The sequence below is a fragment of the Myotis brandtii genome, unplaced genomic scaffold (assembly GCF_000412655.1).
Source record: "Myotis brandtii unplaced genomic scaffold, ASM41265v1 scaffold382, whole genome shotgun sequence".
Taxonomy (NCBI): domain Eukaryota; kingdom Metazoa; phylum Chordata; class Mammalia; order Chiroptera; family Vespertilionidae; genus Myotis; species Myotis brandtii.
This window is the reverse complement of record NW_005364671.1, coordinates 576,344-596,701: the sequence shown is the minus strand read 5'-3', so window position 1 is coordinate 596,701 and position 20,358 is coordinate 576,344. Positions and strand designations below refer to the sequence as shown.

Sequence of the window (20,358 nt, the reverse complement as noted above, 5' to 3'; positions counted from 1 at the left end):
CTGGTTGGCTCCTCCCCGGCCCAAGCCTAAAGCCTCTGCTGGAGGCTTTAGGCCTGGGCCGGGCACTCCCAGCTCGCTGTCGCCGCCTCCACCTCTATCGCCGCTGCTGCCGCTGCCGCTGCCGCTGCCGCGGAAGATCGCTGGCTGGCTCCTCCCCGGCCTAGGCCTAAAGCCTCAGTCTGTGGCTTGGAGCTGCCATATGCAAATTAGCCGCCATCTTGTTTGTCAGTTAATTTGCATATACTCACTGATTAGCCAATGAAAAGGGTAGCGGTCGTACGCCAATTACCATGTTTCTCTTTTATTAGTGTAGATAATAGAAGTCTCTGGATTCTTTTCATGTGTGCTACTGAAGTAAACCTCGGTGTTACTGAGCTGTTCACTCATTTATGTTTTTAAAAGACTGATGTTATATGGAGGATGGACTGTAGCAAAGTAAGTGTGGAGTAGGGAAACGAGTTAGGAGCTTGCAGTAACTCTCTAGGGGAGAAACAATGTGGGTTGGACCAAGGTCAAGACAATGGAAATGGTGAAAAGTGGGCTGACTTGAGATCTATTTTAGAAGAGAATCAAAGGACTTGCTGCTAGATTATATGTAAACACTACAAAAAAAGAGAATAATAAGGCATTAAAGATGACCCTTAGGTTTCTGTGAAGATTAAGGTTGAAATGAATTTGGGGAAGAATCAAGAGTTCCAATGTGAACATATTAAGTTTGAGACATGGAGAGTTCCAGTAGGCACTTGTGTATCTAAAGCTTCAGGAAGAAATATAGCTACAGCAGAATCCAACTATTCTCTGAGTCATCTTTAGTACATACACTGACTGAATCCCTCTGCTGGGCTTCCAGCCAGAAACTTCAGGTGGGAATCACAACCGTTATTATGGTGAATCCTTTGGAATGAGAAACCAGGCTAATCCCTCAGGGGGTGGCTAAGAAGTAACCAAAATGGACTGCTAAACAAAAATCAAAACTTCTCTATTCAACATATGTAATACTTTAAACAATAAAGAATTTAAATAAAAAACAAACAAATAAATACTTCTCTATCCAGCTGTGTCTTGATTCCTCCAAAGTAGACCCTTTGGACAACTATAGAAATGATGACACTGCCATGCTCTTTATCATTTTGACATTTGTCTTTGGTGGATATCTTCAAAGCCAGGTTTTAAAACCCAGGGAAATTTACTAGACTTAGTCTCAGATGACTTAGGGTTGCTTCCTTTGATAGTTGGAAAAAATGACCACAATATTTTACAGCTCCTGCCATCAAGAGATGACATCTATTTCTCCACCCCTTAAAACTGGGCTTGGTCATGTAACTTGTGTTAGTTGGTGGGACATTAGTAAACATGATGCAAACAGAGGCTTGATGAGTGCTTCTTTCTGCTTTGCAGCTTGCCCTCGCTTGCTGCTGGGAAAACTTCCACCACCATGTGAACAAATCTGGGCAGCTTTCTGAAGGATGAGACGATGTGGACAGAGGCCTCCATCACCCCAGTCATCTCATCTGGGCACAAAGACATGTGAATGAGGCCATTCTAGAACATCCAGCTTCAGCAAGAAGTTCCACCCTGCCAGCCCACAGAACCATGAATAATAATGTTTGTAGTTTTAAGTCACTACGTTTTGAAATTGTTTGTTATGTTCCTCAGAAGACAATTAACTTTGAACCAGGCAGTCTAAAGATGTTTCACAGTTCAGATGCTCCTTCTCTCTCCCTTACTCTTTTGGGAGGATTTGTACTTAATCAGCCATCAAACTAATAAATGAAAGCTTAATTGAGGAATGTAAAGCAATAGCCGGTGGGTAGTGGAGGTACCTGGGTGCAGTAGAATCTTCCTAGTGCCCCTGAAACAGTTCCACAAAGGTGACTCGGGTGACATAGAATGATGTAGCTTTCCTTCAGAGCACTTTGTAATTACATTGGGGTGGCTACTTTACAAGGTCTAGACTAAACCACAAGCTACTAGACCAGCAATTTTCAACCTTTTTCATCTCATGGCACACCTAAACTAATCATTAAAATTCTGTGGCATACCTAAAAAAAATAGTTTTTGCTGATCTGACAAAAATATAGATAAAATTTTGATTCATTCATACCAGATGGCTATTGTTGTGTTGGCTATTGTCATTTTTTAATTTGGCAATCTAAGAGAAAAGAGGTCAATACCCCTGATTAAGTAGTCAGGTATTGCACGTTTTAAAAATTCTTGGGGCACACCAGTGTGCCTCTTGGGGCACACGGGTTGAAAATCACTGAATTGGACTATATAACCTTCACGAAGGCAAGGACTGTATCTGATTTGCCACCGAATGTATCCTGGTACATATTAGATACTAATTTGTTGAATGAGTAAATTTGAGTTTTTGCCCACTTCACATAAGGGATCCAGGCTTTCAAAAACATCACTTAGCAGTATTTGTAACCCACGGGCCTGTCTCTTGCACATACTCTCAGTCACCAGCTGTGGCAGGTAATCAGGTGTAGGTTTGGGATGGGGAATCTAAAATAAAATCAGTGAGATACCAGGACACTAATTGCTGTAATTCCTTCCCCTTATCCCAAACTGTTGACAAACATTCTTTAAGACACTCGAGGAAACCTGATCTCCAAGGAAAGAGCTTTGGGCCAGGAGGAGGGGATGTGAGTCAGATCTGGAGAATGTTCATATTCTGTGAATGTTATAAGGCTGCAGTCACAAAGCAATTGTGAAACCAATGTCCCAAATGAGGTTATTTAATTAACTCTGAGACTTCCTGGGAGTGTGTCCTTACCACCATCCCATATAACCTTCATCTGAGAGACAATCTGAAGAGGAAAGCTGAAAGCACATGAGTCAGACAGAGGTAGGTTCCAATGGTCCTAGTGGGTGACTTAGGCATATTAACTTTTCCAAATCTCTATTTCCTTTTCCTGCCAAATCTATAATAATGTTACAGACTGAAGAGACAATATGTCATGAATCACTCTGTATTTACAGATACACATACATTTAAAACAGATTCTATAAATAGCTACAATACTGTATTGTACTTTTGGCCTACTTTTGTTTCTTTCAAGGTCAAAATGGTGTATGTGTTTTTTAAATCTTTTTTTATTTGGATTTTTAAACAAGATGAAAACCAGGACAAGTTGCCACTAACACATATTATGTAGCTTGAACCTTGGTGGCTAACTGTGCTATTACTGTGATTGATGAACATTGCGCTGCAATCAGCTGGAAGCTGCTGCCTTCCACTTAGCGGAAATGAGGTCACAGAGCAGGGCTGGGGGACTGCCATCTAATAAGCAGGTCTATTTTTCTGTCACCAGTAGAAGAGTTTGCCACTATCATATTTAACTCTTGATTCCATCTGTTGTAAAGATGCTTGCTCCCTTGAACCAGCCCCTGAGTTGTAAAGAATTTGACAGTTTTTAAATAAAATTTTCAATCTTTGCCTGGCTACTCAGTAAGAGAAAAAAGATTATTTGATATATGTACTGAAATATCCAAGGGGGCGTGAGGAGCTCAGTCTGAAATCCTAGTACTAAGGTAGATGGATGTTACTGCCCAGGAAAATAGTAATTATCCCTGACTTGTATGGGACTTGACAGTGTGAAAAGCAAAGCCAGAACTCCTTCCCTGTGAGGGGACCACATTCTTTCATGGTCAGAAAAGTTGAACAAGTCACTTCCCCAAAATGCCCCATTGCTGGAGCAGGGAGGCTGCTGAAAGCCCTGCTTGAGAGCTAGATAAGAATTGCCTGACAGCTCATTGGTTAGAGTATTGTCCTCATATGCCAAGGTTGTGGGTTTGATCCCCGGTCAGGGCACATACAAGAATCAACCAATGAATGCATAAATCAGTGGAACAAGAAATCAATGTTTCCTCTCTCTCTCTCTCTCTCTCTCTCTCCCTTCCTCTCTGTAAAATCAATACAAACTAAAAATAAAGAATTGCCTGACAGAGGCAGGTACAGGGAAAGTCAGTGCTTGGGCTAGAGAAGCACTAGGCATCTTTTCCTCAGGCCCAGGGGATCTGGTTGTTTAAGAGACTGATTCTGTTTTGCAGAGTGTTCAGATTAGTGTGAATCAGTGAGCAGTTTGTTAACAGATTAGAGATATATCTTTTCTCTAGTAGGCTTGAAATCTGATGGCCTTGGAATTGAATCCTCATATAGATCTAACATTTACTAACTGTGTGATCTTGACCAATCTCTTAACTTCTTTGGATCACAGTTTATAAGAAATGCAGTATAGAATGTGGCGAAGAGCATAAACCTTGGAGCCTACTACCTGGGTTTGAACCCATTTTCTATCATTTACCCATTCGATGACTTTAGACAAGCTAGAGAATCTCTTTATACCTTAATTTCCTCATGTTTAAAAGAGGTTGGTTATAGTCCCTCCCTCACAAAAATGTTGGGAAGCAAAATGAGTTAATACACGTAAAGTGCTTGGAACAATGACATCAGGGTTAGCTACAATGACATTGGGGTGATGATCCTCATTCCTCGGGTTTATGTTGCAAATCAACTGAAATGATGAAGGTGAAAAAGAGTCACAGAGTTATTAGTGCCAGAAGCTACGTTAAAGATTATCCAAATAATCCCCCTCATTTTGTAGGTGGGAAATCAAGACTCAGAGAAGAGGAGTATCTGGTCTGGGGTCACACCTGATTTAAGGGCAGAATCCAGGTCTCCTGATTCCAAAACCAAAGTTCCGTCCTCTGCACTGTGTCAGAGAAATCAACTTCTCCATAGGGCCGACTCTGGAGGGCCCTTAAATGTAGTCCTTGGACCTGTTGCTAGTTAATGCACTTTCCTAGGACAATGAGCTCCCTCACCCCCACTGACTTTTGAGGCGGCATGTTAGAGCAGCGGGAAACCCGGTTCAGGCCAGGGTTGGGAGAAAAGATTTTCAGAAATCATCACTTAGTTCCATGTCATTGTTTCAGCTAAAAAACCAAACATGTGCAGTGTCTACAAACAAGCTAGCATCATGAATTAACCCATTCAGTTTGTTTCTAGAGTCAGAGGGTTTCACGTATTTTTTTCTTTTCTTCAGGTATTTAATTAAGCAGCTACCTCCAGGAGTGGTTTCACATCCGATTTTTGGTAAACACTAAAGTTTCACTCCGGGAAGAATATATGAGGTTGGGATTCAAACATCTGCTTTTACTTTTCTCAATTTGTTTCAGGGTCACCCCCCCCCCCCCGCCCCCACTTAAATTTATTCTGCTTTGAACCACATTTCCCAGTTGGACTACTCAGGAGTCATTGAAAGATGGGTTGGAAGAAAGGGCAGGATGGGGAGAAGATCCTATGGACACTGGTAGAAGGAAGTAGAACTATTTGATGTAGAGAAAGGGCAGATCCCAGGGGTCACGACTTCTGTTCTCAAGTCACCTCAGGGTGTCATGGGACCGAGGGATCAGACTCCGTGAGGTCTCTGACAGCAGAGCTAGTACAAACTGAGTGAGAAAAGGAAGAAGAATTCCTAGGAGTTAGATTTAAGCTTAAAACTTCTGATTATGAGAGCTGCCCAGAGATAGCGTGAACAATGAGCTCCCGTCCCTACCAGGAACGTGTGCTTTAGGGGAAGAGATCTGGTTGTGAGGCCTGACGGCCACTTGTCAGAGATAGGGATGGGAATTAACTAGTCAGGCTAGGTCAAATTTGGGATCTTACCAACTCTAAATTTTTCAGATTCTGGGAGTTTAAGAACCAATGACCAATTTCAAAGAGTTCCCACCGTTTTGAACCAGCTGGAAAGCAGCAAAATCAGAAATTCATGACCTGCTTCTTTATCTTGCCCGTGTTTCTCTTTTTTCTTTCTCGGCTTGCTCTTTCATATAGTAGCAAGAACCTTTGACATTTTTCAGGGAATAAGCTTTTTCTTTTAAGTGTGTTTCTGACTCAGCCTTTGCTCCTTCAGCATCATTACAGAGCTCTCTGGAGATTAGGTCTGGCCTGTCACCACAGCAACTGCCCAGGCCCTGTGGGCATCCGTGGTAACAGACTTAGGGCTTGCAGAGCGAAGCTTGACTTGCAGTGTGAGGAAGCTCCACAGGGGAGCCCGATATGAAACAAGCATGTCGTGTATGGGGAGGTTTTCTTTAATAGGATTAGCTGCAGGTGGGCCTCACTTTACACAGTCGGCCAGGCCCTGGCAAGTATGTGTGTGTGTGTGTGTGTGTCAAGTTTTGGTAAATGGAGGATATCTTATTCTAAAGGCAGAAAAGAGATTTGCTTTCCAAGTCCCTGTAGTGAATCCCCTTTGCAAAATGGAGTCTTCTTCTGTAAATCTGCACCCACATTGCAACCTGGCTGTTCGTCTAGTGCTGAGTGCCTGTGAGTGGGGCCATCTGCAGAGAACCCCTCGGGCATGCGTCCACCTCCAAGGCAGGCAAAGAACAGCAGCAACGCAGCTGGCTCGGGGCTGGGGTGGACAGAGTGTAACAGGGGAAGCAGAGTGAGGGTGGGGCCACAATGAGGGGAGGTCAGGAGGGTGGGCCTTGCCTAGCATGAGCAGTTCTGCTGCAGCAGCGGCGGGGTGTCCGAGAGACGGGTGTTCTTGGAGGCACCCAGCACGGAGGGGTCCGTGTCCAGCGAATCAGACATCTTGTCGCAAATGGCATCCACCAGGCGCTCGAAGGCCTGCCTCACACTGATATTCTCCTTGGCGCTGGCTTCAAAGAAGTCAAACCCTGCGGAGGAGAGAGATACAGATAAGGATTTTCCTTTTCCCTTTCATGCCCCCTGGTCAGACCACTCGGGTTTAATACAGCCAGTGCTCAGGGGAGAAGCAAGGAGGCCTAATCCCATGGGCAGAGAATTCTGCTTCAAGGAGACAGCCCAGAGCAGGGATTACCTGCACTGGTTTAGATCCTGGCTCTACCATTGACCAGCTGTGTAACTCCCAGAAAGTCACCTATTCTCTTCATGAATCAATGCCCCAGTTTATAAATAGGGATAAGTTTACCTACCTCATAGAATTAGTTCAAGGACTAAACAAGATAATGAATGTAAAATGTATATAGCCCTGTGCCTGACACAGAGGAGAGTCATTAGGTATATTTTCTAATAGAGTGAATACTTCGATATGTGTGCATAGTACTTCCCATTTCACATCCATTATCTCATTTGATCGTGATGTCATACCTGGGGGAAAGAGGGTCCAAGCAGACCCTCTCCATTTCACTAATGTAGACACTGTGGCTTAGAGAAATAAACGGACTTGCCCAAGATAAGGCACCAGTATGAGAAGCAGACTTTGGCCTTTTTGACTAGAGCTTTCCCTCCTCTTTCCCCTGCCTCCCTCTCCCCCTAGTCTGGCCAGCACTAGTCTAGGCTCTGGGAGGCACCCCAAGATCCACACTGAATAAGCAAAACTCTATTTGCCCTTTCTACCCACAGACACAAAGGCTTATCACCACTCAGTGGGGTGCCTTCTTCCTGAATTCCCCTGGAATTGCCCTGTAGCCTCCTTCCCCCAACAAGCCCCCCCAAAAGGCCCTCGGAAAACTGCACCGAAAGCATGGGACATCCTTGACTGTTCTGTACCTTGAGATCTTTAACGACACTTTCTGTGTCAATGAACAGGACTTGGTAGTCTTAGGAGACACAAGAAAGGCCCTCCTGATTCAGACAAAGTGGCTGCTTTCCAACTGAGGAATCTTGGCCAGGTTGGGGGCAACCCTTGAAAGTCTGAGCCACTTTCTCCGTCACTCCCCCGCCCTAGCCTACTCCTTCCTCTTTTGTCTGTCTACCTCTTTCCCTTCCTTTGGAGTCTGTCTTTATTTCTCCTCAAAAGTTTCTTTCTTCCTTTTTTCCCCCTTCATTTTAGCTCTTCTTTTTCCCTTATGTTCCTTGCACTCTTTTCTTGGGGGGTCTCTAATATTTATTGAGCACCTACTATATGCCAGACTCTATGCTAGGAGTTTTACAAATATCATCTTACTTAATTTTCCCAGCAGCCTGTTGGGTAAATAGAACCTTCTCCAATTTGTAAATGTGAAAACCAAGGCTCCAAGAGATTATATAACTCATACAAGATCACATGGCTGTATTAGTGGAAATTGGGTCTAGATCTGGGTTTGGCTAGCTCCCAAGTCCATATACAATCCAGCCTCCTATTTCTCCCTCTCACTTACCTTTTTCCCCCCTGATCATGTCTTTTTCTTCCTTTACAAGTACCTTTGGCCTCCTTTGCTTTTATCTGACTACCACAGTGTCTGAATCTGAGCAAGTCACTTCATCTTTTTGAATCACTTAACCTCTATGAGTCTCAGACACCCCATTTGTCAAATAGAAATAATAACAGTGTCTTCCAGCTGAGAGAGGTTGGGAGGACTGAGCGAGGTGATGGATAAATTGCTGTACAAAAGTTGCCTGTTATAATGACAGCTTCTTTCTGCTCTTCTTCTTTCATCTGCGTCTCTTGTTGCCTGTTATAATGACAGCTTCTTTCTGCTCTTCTTTCATCTGCGTCTCTCCTCTCTGTCTTTTTCATCTCCCACAAAGGAGGATGGTCTCTTTCCTCTTCCCTCCTCTCCCTGATATCCTGTTGTCTACAAAGAGGCTGAAGCCCCCAGGTACAAACAAGGCTCTTCCCCCAGCCATCCCAGCTTGAAGGCTGGGATGTGAGTACAACCCCTGCCAGCCCACCTCAGCTGACAGCTTCTCCTGTGGCCCATTTCCCGACCTGAGAAAGGCAAGCTGCAAAAGTGCAGGCTAATTTCAGCCTGTGATGAAGAAGGAGGCAGCTGCTGGCTCATTATCCTCAGGCCATAGAAACCTAGTCAGCTTCAGAGACCCTCCAGCATGTAGCTTTTCCTTACTGAATATCATAAAAATGGACTCTGGCTGTTGACTGGTTTATTACAAGTGACAGTGGTAGGGGAGGTGTTGGGGGTGTTGCCTGCTCCCCCCAAACAAATAAAGAAGTAAATAGCTTTAAACCATCAGTGTAGATGAATGTGAGGACACAGGTCAAGGCCAGGAGCACAAATGCCTTCTGAGGAAGTGGCACTGAGGGGAGATATGCCACACTGAGCAGGTGGGCAGTGGGAAGAAGCCCAGGAGTTGGACAGCCTGGATTTGAACATATCTCAGTCAGCTACCAACTGGGTGACCATAGGCAAGTTGCCTAATCTCTCTAAGCCTATCTTCTCATATTGTAGAATGGGGTAAATATTTCATACCTTATAGGGCAGTAATGAAAATTAAATGCACAAAAGTATGTCAGTTCCTCACATGTGCATAGTCCTTAACAGTTCACAAATACAAATTTTTAAAAATATGTTTTTATTGATTTTTTTTAGAGAGAGAAGAAGGGAGAGGGAGAAAGAGACAGAAACATCGATGGGAGAGAGAATGGGGTCGAGCCCAAAACTTGGGCATGCACCTGACCAGGAATCAAACCAGCAACCCTTTGGTTCACAGGACAATGCTCAACCAACTGAGCCACACCAGCCAGGGCCACAAATACAATTTTAGAACAACCTTGTGAGGGGCTAAGGTGAGACAAGGGTTATCACTTGTAATTTACAGATAGGGAAACCGAGGTTTAGAAATGGGGCATTAGCCAGGGCTCTATACCTTATGCCCCCTTGTCTTGCTCTCAGTTGGAACAGTGACAGAACACACTAGAACATTTCTAACCCAGGTAGAGAAAACCAGAGGCTGTGCAGGAATGCAGTGGAGGGAGAGAGTGGAGGGCAGGAGAGCGGGTTGAAGCCTCCAGAAGTTGGTGGGGATGGGAGCCTTTAGTGCCAGCACTGAGCAAAACTCTTCACCCAACTAACTTCTCATTTTTCAGGACCCAGCTTAGATAGGGCCTCTTCATTCTCCTTGTGCTTCCTCTGCCATAGCACATGTCACCCTGCATGCAGAAGTCCATTTGACAAGGAGCTCCCAACAGGGACCATGTCATTCATCCGAGTGTCTGCACCAGTTGGAGTAGGTGCTTGCTGAGTACTGGTTGAATGATTAGATGGAATGAACGAGTTGGGAATGAGCATGGAGGAAGTGGATGAGGAGATGTGGACAGTGGGGGTCATAAGAACTCAGCTCAATGGGATGGCGGATCCTGAGCTGGGCATTGGGGACACTGAGGCGAATCAGAAACAGTTCCTACCCTTAAGGAACTCCTAGTCTAGTGTGGGAGAGACATAGTGACAATATTGTAGTGATAAAAGCTGGAATGGTGAGAAGCCAGGCGATGGTCAGGGCACAAAGTTATTTAAATGAGCCTGGGGGCCAGGGAAGGCTTCTTGGAGAAGCTGATTCCTAAAAAAGATATCAGCTAAATAAAGACACGTGGTTGTGAGTGTATGTGTGAGCACATGCATGTACAGCACACAGGGGAAAAGGTATGAGCACAGACAATGGGGCAAAAAACAGCCTTGGCTTATGCTGGAATGACCATAGCAGTCTGTTATCATCAGAGCAGAAAGCTCCAAGTGGTGAGAGATGAGGTAGTAGGTGGCCAAACATGGAGACCTCGTATGTCATGCCGAGACTTGTCCCCACTGCCATCTCAAAGGTACCGGTGGTATGAGAACTCTGATTCCAGTAACCAGCTCATGGGTCTAGCCAGCTCTTTTGCTAGCAGAACAAGTCCAGATGCACCCCCACCTAATTATTGTCAGTCTCCTGGAAGGTTCTTCATTCGTAGGCCCAGATGGTAACCTTTTCCTCAGGTTCATTAGTAAGGATTCTCAGGAGCTGAGAATCTAGTGAGGTCACGAAGATGACAACTGATTAATCAGACTAGCCCCCAATCCTTTCCTCCCTCTAATTGGCTTCAAAACAATGGAATTTCTGCTGTCTTTAATAGGTCCCAATTCTTAACTGAATCTAATGATTCCCTCCACTCCAAAATGATTATGTTTCCCCTTCCAGTCCAAAGACAGCTGTCACAGACCCACAGACCGTGTCCATACTTCCTGCTTCTGAATCTGACTTCAGAATTCTGTTCAGAAACTTGCAACCTTCTAAACTCACCCCTCCATCCTGACACTGCCCCAGAACCTTTCTCCTTCCCTTATATGTTCAAATCCCTTCTCCATCCTTTTCTGATACCTCTTCATCTCCATCATGTGTCAATCTTTAACTTACACCCCTCTGATTACTGATGATTTTGGCAAGGAACTCACTGTCTTCCTTTCCATGCAGGGTGTTCTCATTCTCAGGAACTTTTGGTTTCATGTGGACAATCCATCCAACACCCTGGCCTCTTAATGTCTTGAACATATCATTTCAGCGACCTTTTTCTTCCACTTTGTTTCAGCTATGCCCCGTTCATATAACCTGAGCTATTTTTTTTGATTACTGATGATTTTGGCAAGGAACTCACTGTCTTCCTTTCCATGCAGGGTGTTCTCATTCTCAGGAACTTTTGGTTTCATGTGGACAATCCATCCAACACCCTGGCCTCTTAATGTCTTGAACATATCATTTCAGCGACCTTTTTCTTCCACTTTGTTTCAGCTATGCCCTGTTCGTATAATCTGAGCTATTTTTTAAAAATATATATTTATTGATTGATTTCAGAGAGGAAGAGAAAGGGAGAGAGAAACATCAATAATCAGAATCATTGTTCGGCTGCCTCCAGCACATCCCCTAATGGGGATGAAGCCCGCAACCCAGGCATGTGCCCTTGGCCGGAATCGAAATGGGGACCCTTCAGTCTGCAGGCCAAAGCTCTATCCACTGAGCCAAACCAGCCAGGGCTAACCTGAGCTATTTTGACTTGGCTTTGTGTCACCAGAACTAAAGCAATAGCCAGCCTATTGGCTTAACACCCATTACCCTGCATGGTTGGTCTCTCTCTACTTCTCCAGCCTCATCTTCCTGGTTCACACCATGTTCCAGAAACATCAACACTTTCTTATTTGGTGCCTTTGCTCAGGCTATTACTTTCTAGCTCCTACTCCTAATTATCTTTATTACTCACCTGTGGAATCACTGATTCCAGAGAGCCTTCGCTTTCTCTTCCCACCCAACCCCCACCACTCAGAACATACGAAGTACCTCTCCCCTGTAATGCCATGCCACCTCACCCAGTTGTTTCAGTCAGATCCCAATGGGAAAATGGGAACTATTCTTAATATTTAACCCAGAGGGAACTGATTATATAGGTGATAGAAAAACTAAAAGGCCAAATAGAATAGTAAGGAAACCTATAGATTATCAACAGGGGAAAAAAGAAAGAAAAATACAACAAAACAAGCTCTGGCCAGGTAGCTCAGTTGGTTGGAGCATCAGGTTTATACCCAGTTAGGGAAAATATAAGAGTCAATCAATGAGTGCATGAATAAGTGGAACAGCAACTCAATGTTTCTCTCTTTCCCTCTCTCCCTCTCTCTCCCCCTTCCTTTCTCTCTAAAATCCTATATAATAAAAGGCTAATATGCAAACTGACTGAACAGCAGAACAACCAGTAGCTATGATGTGCACTGACCACCAGGGGCCAGACGCTCAACGCAGGAGCTACCCCCTGGTGTTCAGTGCACTCCCACAGGGGGAGTGCCGCTCAGCCAGAAGCCGGGCTCATGGCTGGTGAGTGCAGCAGTGGTGGCAGGTGCCTCTCCTGCCTCCACGGCAGTGCTAAGGTTGTCCAACTGACAACTTAGGCCCGCGCCGCCAGTCGGACATCCCCCAAGGGCTCCCAGACTCTGGACTACAAGAGGGTGCAGGCCTGGCTGAGAGACCAACCCCCACCCCGTGCACAGATTTCGTGCACCGGGCCTCTAGTCAATACATAAATTAAAACAAAAACTATTACTAGGGCCAAAGGAAGCTAGAACCATGGAAGCAGGAGTCAGGAAGAAGAGGAGCAGCCTCTATTGGAGGAGCTGACTGTGTGTGGGAGGGGCGGGGGGGAATGCAGGTTTCTCCATTTTCTCATCTCCAATCACCTGTCAGTGTCTCTCCTTAGCTAATCCCCTCAGGGACCTGGGAAACACAGCTTGCAAAGGTCAACACCCCAGAGGGGGTTGCAGGAAAGAGACAGAACAGGAGAAGGGTAAAGAGTGATAGCAAACAGGCTAAGGACATCTACCCAAAGGTTATTGAAATGATCTCTTTCCTATTTTACTTCCCTGGTCAATGAGGATTTTGAGGGCAGGGAATTCATTCACATCTGTGTCCCCAGGGTCCATCATGTGTTCAATGACTGTAGCAGATTATTCACTGCCCTTCCTGTAGAGGATTTTACATCCCTACAGATTGCCAAGTGGCTTGCAGTGCCTCCTTGTGGGAGGTATATATTGCCTTGTTTTGGCCAATGGATGTGGCCATTCCAAGTCTCACCAAAAGCATTAAGAAGAGCCTTTGTGTGGTTTAGCCATCCCAGATTGGATCCCAGAGTAAGAAGTTGGAACAGAGCTTCAGCTTACTTGCGGTGGCATGTAATGTGAGAAACAAACAAACAAACAACTTTACGGTATTATCTAAGCTTCTGAGTTGGGTTATATATTACCGCAACATAATCTAAAGAAATCTCACTAACATTGTGAATGAGGGTGGAAATTGAAAAGAAACGATGGCAGGCTTTTGGGAAAACACCACTGGATGATAAAATGGGAGCCTTAGGATTTTAAGTCCAAAGGCTGAGCTTTGAGTAGTACTGGGCCTGCCCTCTACTATCTGTATGGCTCAGAAAACTTACATAATCTTTTTTTTTTTAAATAAAAACAATTCTACTCAAGGGGTGAAGTGGAGGGGATCAATGCGGGGGGAATGGGACATGTGTAATACTTTCAACAATAAAGATAAATTTTAAAAAATAATAATTTGAAAAAAGAAAACTGAAACAACTCCACAGCCCTGGCCAGTATGATTTGGTTGGGTGCCATCCCACGCACCAAGAAGTCTCCGGTTCAGTTTCTGGACAGGGCACATGCCTAGTTTGCAGGCTCGATCCAGAAGGGGGTGTGCAGGAAGCAGCCAATCAATGTTTTGCTCTCACATCGATGTTTCTCTCTCTCCCTCTCCCTTCCTCTCTCTCTAAAAATCAATTAAAAATCTTTTAAAATAAAAACAATCCCACAGCATTTATTGTCATAAATAAATAACATAAGGGCAATCAAAGCAATATGAATAAATGTTTAAGAACCATACTCCCAACAAAGGACACTTAAAAGACACAAACTGTTAAGGTTACATAATTTTTAAGTAAAAAAATAAAGACACAGGAGTGTGCATAGATCTTTGTGTGCAAGAAAACACAAAGTGGTCTGGACTCCGCTTCTTCATCAGTACAATGGAGCTGATGATAATGCCACCTTCCAGGCTACGAGGGAGAGAGAGGGTCATAAGAGAATTGTTGTGAAGCACATTGCAAACTTCACCAAAGTTAGTTACTGTCATCAATGCCAACTAGGCCTTTTTTCCTCTGGAACTAGGCTTAGTGATGCAAGGTTTCAATGATTCATACCAATCCAAAAACTTTCAGCAAGCACCTAAAATAGGCAAGCCAGCATACAAGAGTCTGTGGAGTCTGAGTGGAGGATTGTGTGAATTGAAATTACGGGATCAAAGAGGAATAGAGCCAAACAGTCCTTCCCAGTCAACTAATCCATATCCCCTGTCTTTCAGAGGGACAAACTGAGATCCACAGACAGGAAACCAAAAGCTCAAGGTCATATAGTAAACTAGTGGCAGAGACAGGATAAAACATTCAATCTCCTCACTTCTAGTCTGATGCTTTTCCCACTATACTTGGCTGGAGTGAGTGCATGTATGTGTTTTGAAACCACATTTTAAATCGGTCTCTTCTTCTCTTGTAGGCAGAAGCACATTTACCTTTTTCTAGCCTCCCTGGGCTCTGGCCAGACCCATTCCCAATCAGATGTGGGGAAGGGACAAGAAGCCCCTTCCGAAGGGCACAGGGAGGCAGAGGCCCTAAAATGCCATGCTTCCTGGAATAGGAGGCCCTGAAACTCCTCCACCCTCCCAGAGATCCACTTTCCCCAGGATCTTTACAGCCTTGCTCATGTCCCAGGAACTTCACAGAAGACCTGTTGCTACTCACTCACAGCTTCAATAAATGCTAGTTGCTGGCCATATCAGTAGTCTTGGCTGAATGAGCTGAGAAAGAATGGCACTGCAGCACTGATGAGCAGACCACTGAAATGTACTTAATAGCCGGCATAGCAGAGGGAAAAGACTAGGGTGGTGATGAGAAAGGCTGAGCATCTTCCCTCACTGTTCCCAGGTCTGACAACTTCCTTCCAAAATTCTTACCATGGCCCACAAGATTCTGTGATCTGGTCTCTGCCTACTTCTCCACTCTCATCTCACACAATTCTCCCCTTGATTGTTTAGGCCCTGTGACATGCTAACTTTTTCTCATCCTTTAGTTCTCAGCTTAAGTGTTACTTTCTCAGAAGATCTTGACTCTCCGTCTAAAATTAGGTCTCTCTTGCCCTACCTAGTTTGGCTCAATGAATAGAGTGTCAGCCTGCGTACTGAAGGGTCCCGGGTTCGATTCTGATCAAAGGCACATTCCCGGGTTCCTGGCTCAATCCCTAGTGTGGGTCATGTAGGAGGCAGTTGATCAATGATTCTTTCTAATCGTTAATGTTTCTGTCTCTCTCTCCCTCTCCCTTCCTCTCTGAAGTCAATAAAAAATATTTTTTTAAAAATCAGGTCTTTCTTTTTCACTTTCGTCATAGACTGGTAACTTATGTTACTTTTATCTGCCCACCATACCTTTCTTTAAGGAGCCCCTATTTTAAACAGTTTGGTGGGACTATAGATTATAATACTTGCTTCCCCCAGCTATTGAGGTAGGCATGTGACTCACAGGGGACCAATCATATTCTTCCCTGAGACTTATATATGGTGGCTGGGAGAGAGAAGCTCTTTTTGCAGGAGTTGGGACAATATGAATCTGGAGCTGCCATCATTCACCTTACTCCCCATGCAGTGTTTGGCTACAGGAAGAGGCTGAAGGGATAAGCAAAGCTGAGAACTAGAGAGTGCAATTAAGTCCCAGGTCTATTGGACTTCACATGTATGTGAGCTATATATATATATTTTTTAAAAGTTTTTATTGAAACCTAGTTTGATTTGGGGTTGTATCACTTGTCATAACAAAAGTCCTAACTTATGCAGAACTTATCACAATTTTTAATAGCTTTATTAAGATATAATTCAAGTATCAGGTAATTCACCCATTTATACCATTTGAATTATATATTTTTGTATAACTATTTGTTTAACATTTATTTCCTCATTAGTTCCAGGACAATATGGATTATAGCTGTTTTCTTCACTGTTATATCTCAAGTGCCAAAACAGAATTTGCCTGGTTCAGAGTACATGCTCAAAAAATATTTTTAAATGAATAACTGAGTAAATGTATGAATAAATGAAAATCTACCCTAGTCTGGGTGCTTGGGAATAATGAAACAAATTAGACATAACTTTGCTGCTCTCAAGGTCAAGTAAGCAAGTTCTGGCTAAGCAATAGAGGAACGCTCAGGAAGTTGAGTAGGACAGAGATTGGTTACCTTGGCCTGCCCAAATCTAACCACTTCATTAAGGCCTTCTTCAAGTGCCTCCCTAAACCCTTTATTAAGAATCTCACTTCCATCTATGTTTCTACGTAAGTTTGATAGATCTATACTGACTCCACTATTTCCTAACTATGTAATCTTGAGCAAATTACTTAATCTATGAACGTCATTTATCAGAGTATTGGGCATGTCCTATAGTACCTACCTTGAAGGGTTATATTGAGAATTAAATGAAATAATGCAAAGTACTTCATATAATGCTCGGCTCAATATATATCACTCATTACTACCATATTTGCCCTATAGTGTGGTTAAGTGGTTAGGCTCTGGAGCCAGACTGCTGCTTGAGTTCAAATTCTGACTCTACCTATTACTAACTGTGTGACCTTAAGCAAGTTACCCAACTTCTTTGTTCCTCAGTTTTCTCATCTGTTAAAAAAATAACTTGGAGATAAGAAAAGTACATGTCTCAGAGGATTTTAGGAGAATTGAATTAAATGAGTAATACCTTAAAACATTTAGAATAGTGCCTGGCACATGGTAAACATCTAATACTTAACCAGCTTACTTTTAAAAAATCTTAGTCATAAGGAGTTGGCATGCTGGCTATCTTTTTTCCTAATATAAAACTAACTCACCTTTTAAAAACGTAGTCTTGTTTAACTCTACGGGCTTGACATGCTGATTATATATTTTTTCTAATGCACACCAAAATATATACACAAAATCATCTTGCACACTTCCAGTGTCTTGGGTCTCTCTCTTTGGGAAACACTGCTCTAGGCTCGCATGTTCCCATGATTTATGGTTCCCTGAACACAATGTGCTATTCCTTGCCTTTGTCAGTGTTATTCTCCCTGCTTAGAATGTCTTGCCTCGCTTTCTCCCTTGGCTGCTCCTACTTGTCTTCACGACTCAGCTTAGGCATCGTGTTCTCTGACCCCAAGTGAATTAGGTGCCTCCTCTGTGCTCCCACAATCCCCAGCATATCCCGAGTCTATCACAACAGTGATCACTTGGGGTATCACTGTTTCTATCCTTCACAGACCAGGGAATGTATCCTATTTCACTGCACAGTACCTGGCATAGAGCAGGTACTCAGAAGTCTTAATTGGATTGAAGTAAAATGAGTAGCCAAATACATAACATAATACACATTTAATTGAAACATATTTGTGCAGTATCTTCTCAGTGCGAGGCCACATACTAGGCGCTGTGGGTACAAAGATAAATAAGATTAATTTCCTGGCCTCATGGAGCCTTTGGGAGATAGACAAGAAAACAAGGGCACCCAAGTGCCATGGGCACTGTGACTGCTGCCTGTATGGGGTACATTAAGTGGGGACCCAAAGAAAAGAGCTCTGGGCAGCCAGGAAAGGCTTCACAGAAGATGTGCAGCTTGAGTTGTTTTGAAAACTGTGTGTATGTGTGTGGGGGAGGGGGTGTTTCACTGGATGAATAAGGGTGGGGAATGGGACACAGAAGAGAGCATTCCAAACAGATGGGGTTTAGAGGGTCCAGGGAGGGTGCTGGGTGTTTCCCTGGGGACAGCAGGTTGAAGACATAAAGAGACAGCCTGAGGTCACCTAGGTGTGGGTGGCAGAACATGCTTTCTGTTCTGTGAACCACAGATGGGGGAGGTACTTTCTGAATCCTGAGAAACTCTGTGATGGTATAAGAAGAGTACGGCCCAAGATGATTCAATCTTCCTTTTTATTATTTAACTAGAGGCCCAGTGCATAAAATTCGTGCACAGGGAGAGTCCCTCAGCCCAGCCTGCACTCTCTCCAATCCGGGACCCCTTGGGGGGATGTCCGACTGCTGGTTTAGGCCCGATCCTAAATTGGCATTTGGGCATCCCTCTCATAATCCAGGACCGCTGGCTCCTAACTGCTCACCTGCCTACCGGCCTGATCCCCCTAACTGCTCTCCCCTGCCGACCTGATCCTCCTAACTGCTCTCCCTGCTAGCCTGATCCCCCTAACCACCTCTGCCTCTACTCCACCACCATGGCTTAGTCCTGAAGGATGTCCAAAAGGTCGTCCAGAAGATGTCTGGTCTAATTAGCATATTACCCTTTTAGTAGTATAGATATATTTATTTTTTAATCCTCACCTGAAGATATTTTTTCCATTAATTTTTAGGGAGAGTGGAAGGGATATGGATAGACAAAGAGAAACACTGATGTGAGAGACACGTCAATTGGTTGCCTCCCATATGCCCCCCACCAGGGCCGGGAGCCTGCAGGGAGCCTGCAACAGAGATATGTGCCCTTGACCGGAATCGAACCTGGGACCCTTCAGTCTACAGGCCAACGCTCTATCCACTGAGCCAAACCAGTGAGGGCCCTTTTTGTTATTTACCTACAGTTTGCTAGTTTCTATTTCAGAACACCCTGGGGAATAGGGGAAGGGAGAAAGAAGCATAGGACTCCTCCCCCAACACACACATACTCATAATACATGTAATATAAATATGTACAACACACAACACACATAATACAAATATATACAACACACTTGGACATTATACTGTACAGTTTACCTATCTACCAACCCATATATCAGTACTTCAGAAATTGCCAGAGAGTGTAACTTTAAATCTCCTACTGCTGAAAACTTACAACACCTAAGTTGTGAGAAATATTTAGACTAGCTAAAAGCTAAGCAATAGAGGAAGATTTCTCTAAGGCAGTGGTTCTCAACCTTCCTAATGCCGCGACCCTTTAATACAGTTCCTCATGTTGTGGTGACCCCCAACCATAAAATTATTTTCGTTGCTACTTCATAACTGTAATTTTGCTACTGTTATGAATCGTAATGGAATTATATATGCATTTTCCGATGGTCTTAGGCGACCCCTGTGAAAGGGTCGTTCGACCCCCAAAGGGGTTGCAACCCACAGGTTGAGAACTGCTGCTCTAAGGCGATCTTACATTAAACCCCAATACAGAAAAGAAAAGAAAAAGTTGCTATTTTAAGCAAGTATTGGCAGGGGTCCTCCTGTAGGGCCACTGAGACACACCTAAGGCACCTGGGTCTCCAGGGAGCACAAGAATCAAGATACTTCAACCTTGGAAAAAGCCAGAGCATTACTGAGCTGCATACTTAAAGCCACACTGTTTCCTCCCTTCAAACAATGACTTTTGTTGTGAAACGTGTTTTGGCGAGGAAGGATCAGTTTACATTGGGAGAAAGTGTAAGACACAGCCTGTGATGCTCAGTGCTACAGTTACTGTAGAGTTGTTTGATATTAAGGACATTATCACAAGCTGCATAGAGAGTCTGCCCTACAGTTGCCAGTGAAGAGCAGCGCTTCTCTGGAATAATAGGTTTGTTTTTAAGTTAAGAACCATCTCTGAACCATGTAACTGATTATGTTTCCCTCTTTGCAATGGTTGCTAGGAAGCTCGAAGCCAATATTTTGGCCCAACTCTTGCTTATCCCCAAGAATTTACAATATACATACTTATCTCACTGCAGGCTTCCTCTTATTTACCTCCTACCCTGGCTTTTCCTTTGCTCCAATGTTCTCACTTAATTAGGGTTTTGTACTATGATGAATTTTATAAAACACCTTAAATCTTTTGTGGAAGGAGCTGGTGAAAAAAGTGTTCATAATTTTAAGTTTTACTTATATATTCAATGTAACAAAATATATGCATATAATCATAAACTACCTAACACAAAGCTATATGTTCATCACATAAATATAAAACAATACATAGAGCACATCTATAATAACAAAAGCATAATATGCTAATTAGACCGGACATCCTACTGGATGTCCTTCCAGACAGAGCCGCAGCGGGCAGGGGCTGTGACAGAGGTGACAGAGGCCCCG

At 43.8% G+C, this 20,358-nt stretch overlaps 1 protein-coding gene across 1 annotated transcript in view; it reads right to left on the bottom strand.

Moving 5' to 3' along the window:
* Positions 1-4,607: 4,607 nt before the first annotated feature.
* The window catches only part of RAB3B (RAB3B, member RAS oncogene family), a 54,960-nt gene continuing 39,209 nt past the window's right edge, over positions 4,608-20,358 (bottom strand). Inside the window, exon 4 of the mRNA XM_005872481.2 lies at positions 4,608-6,693. Coding sequence (XP_005872543.1) covers positions 6,506-6,693 — 188 coding nt within the window. The 3' untranslated portion in view covers positions 4,608-6,505. The remainder of the gene's footprint in view (positions 6,694-20,358) is intronic.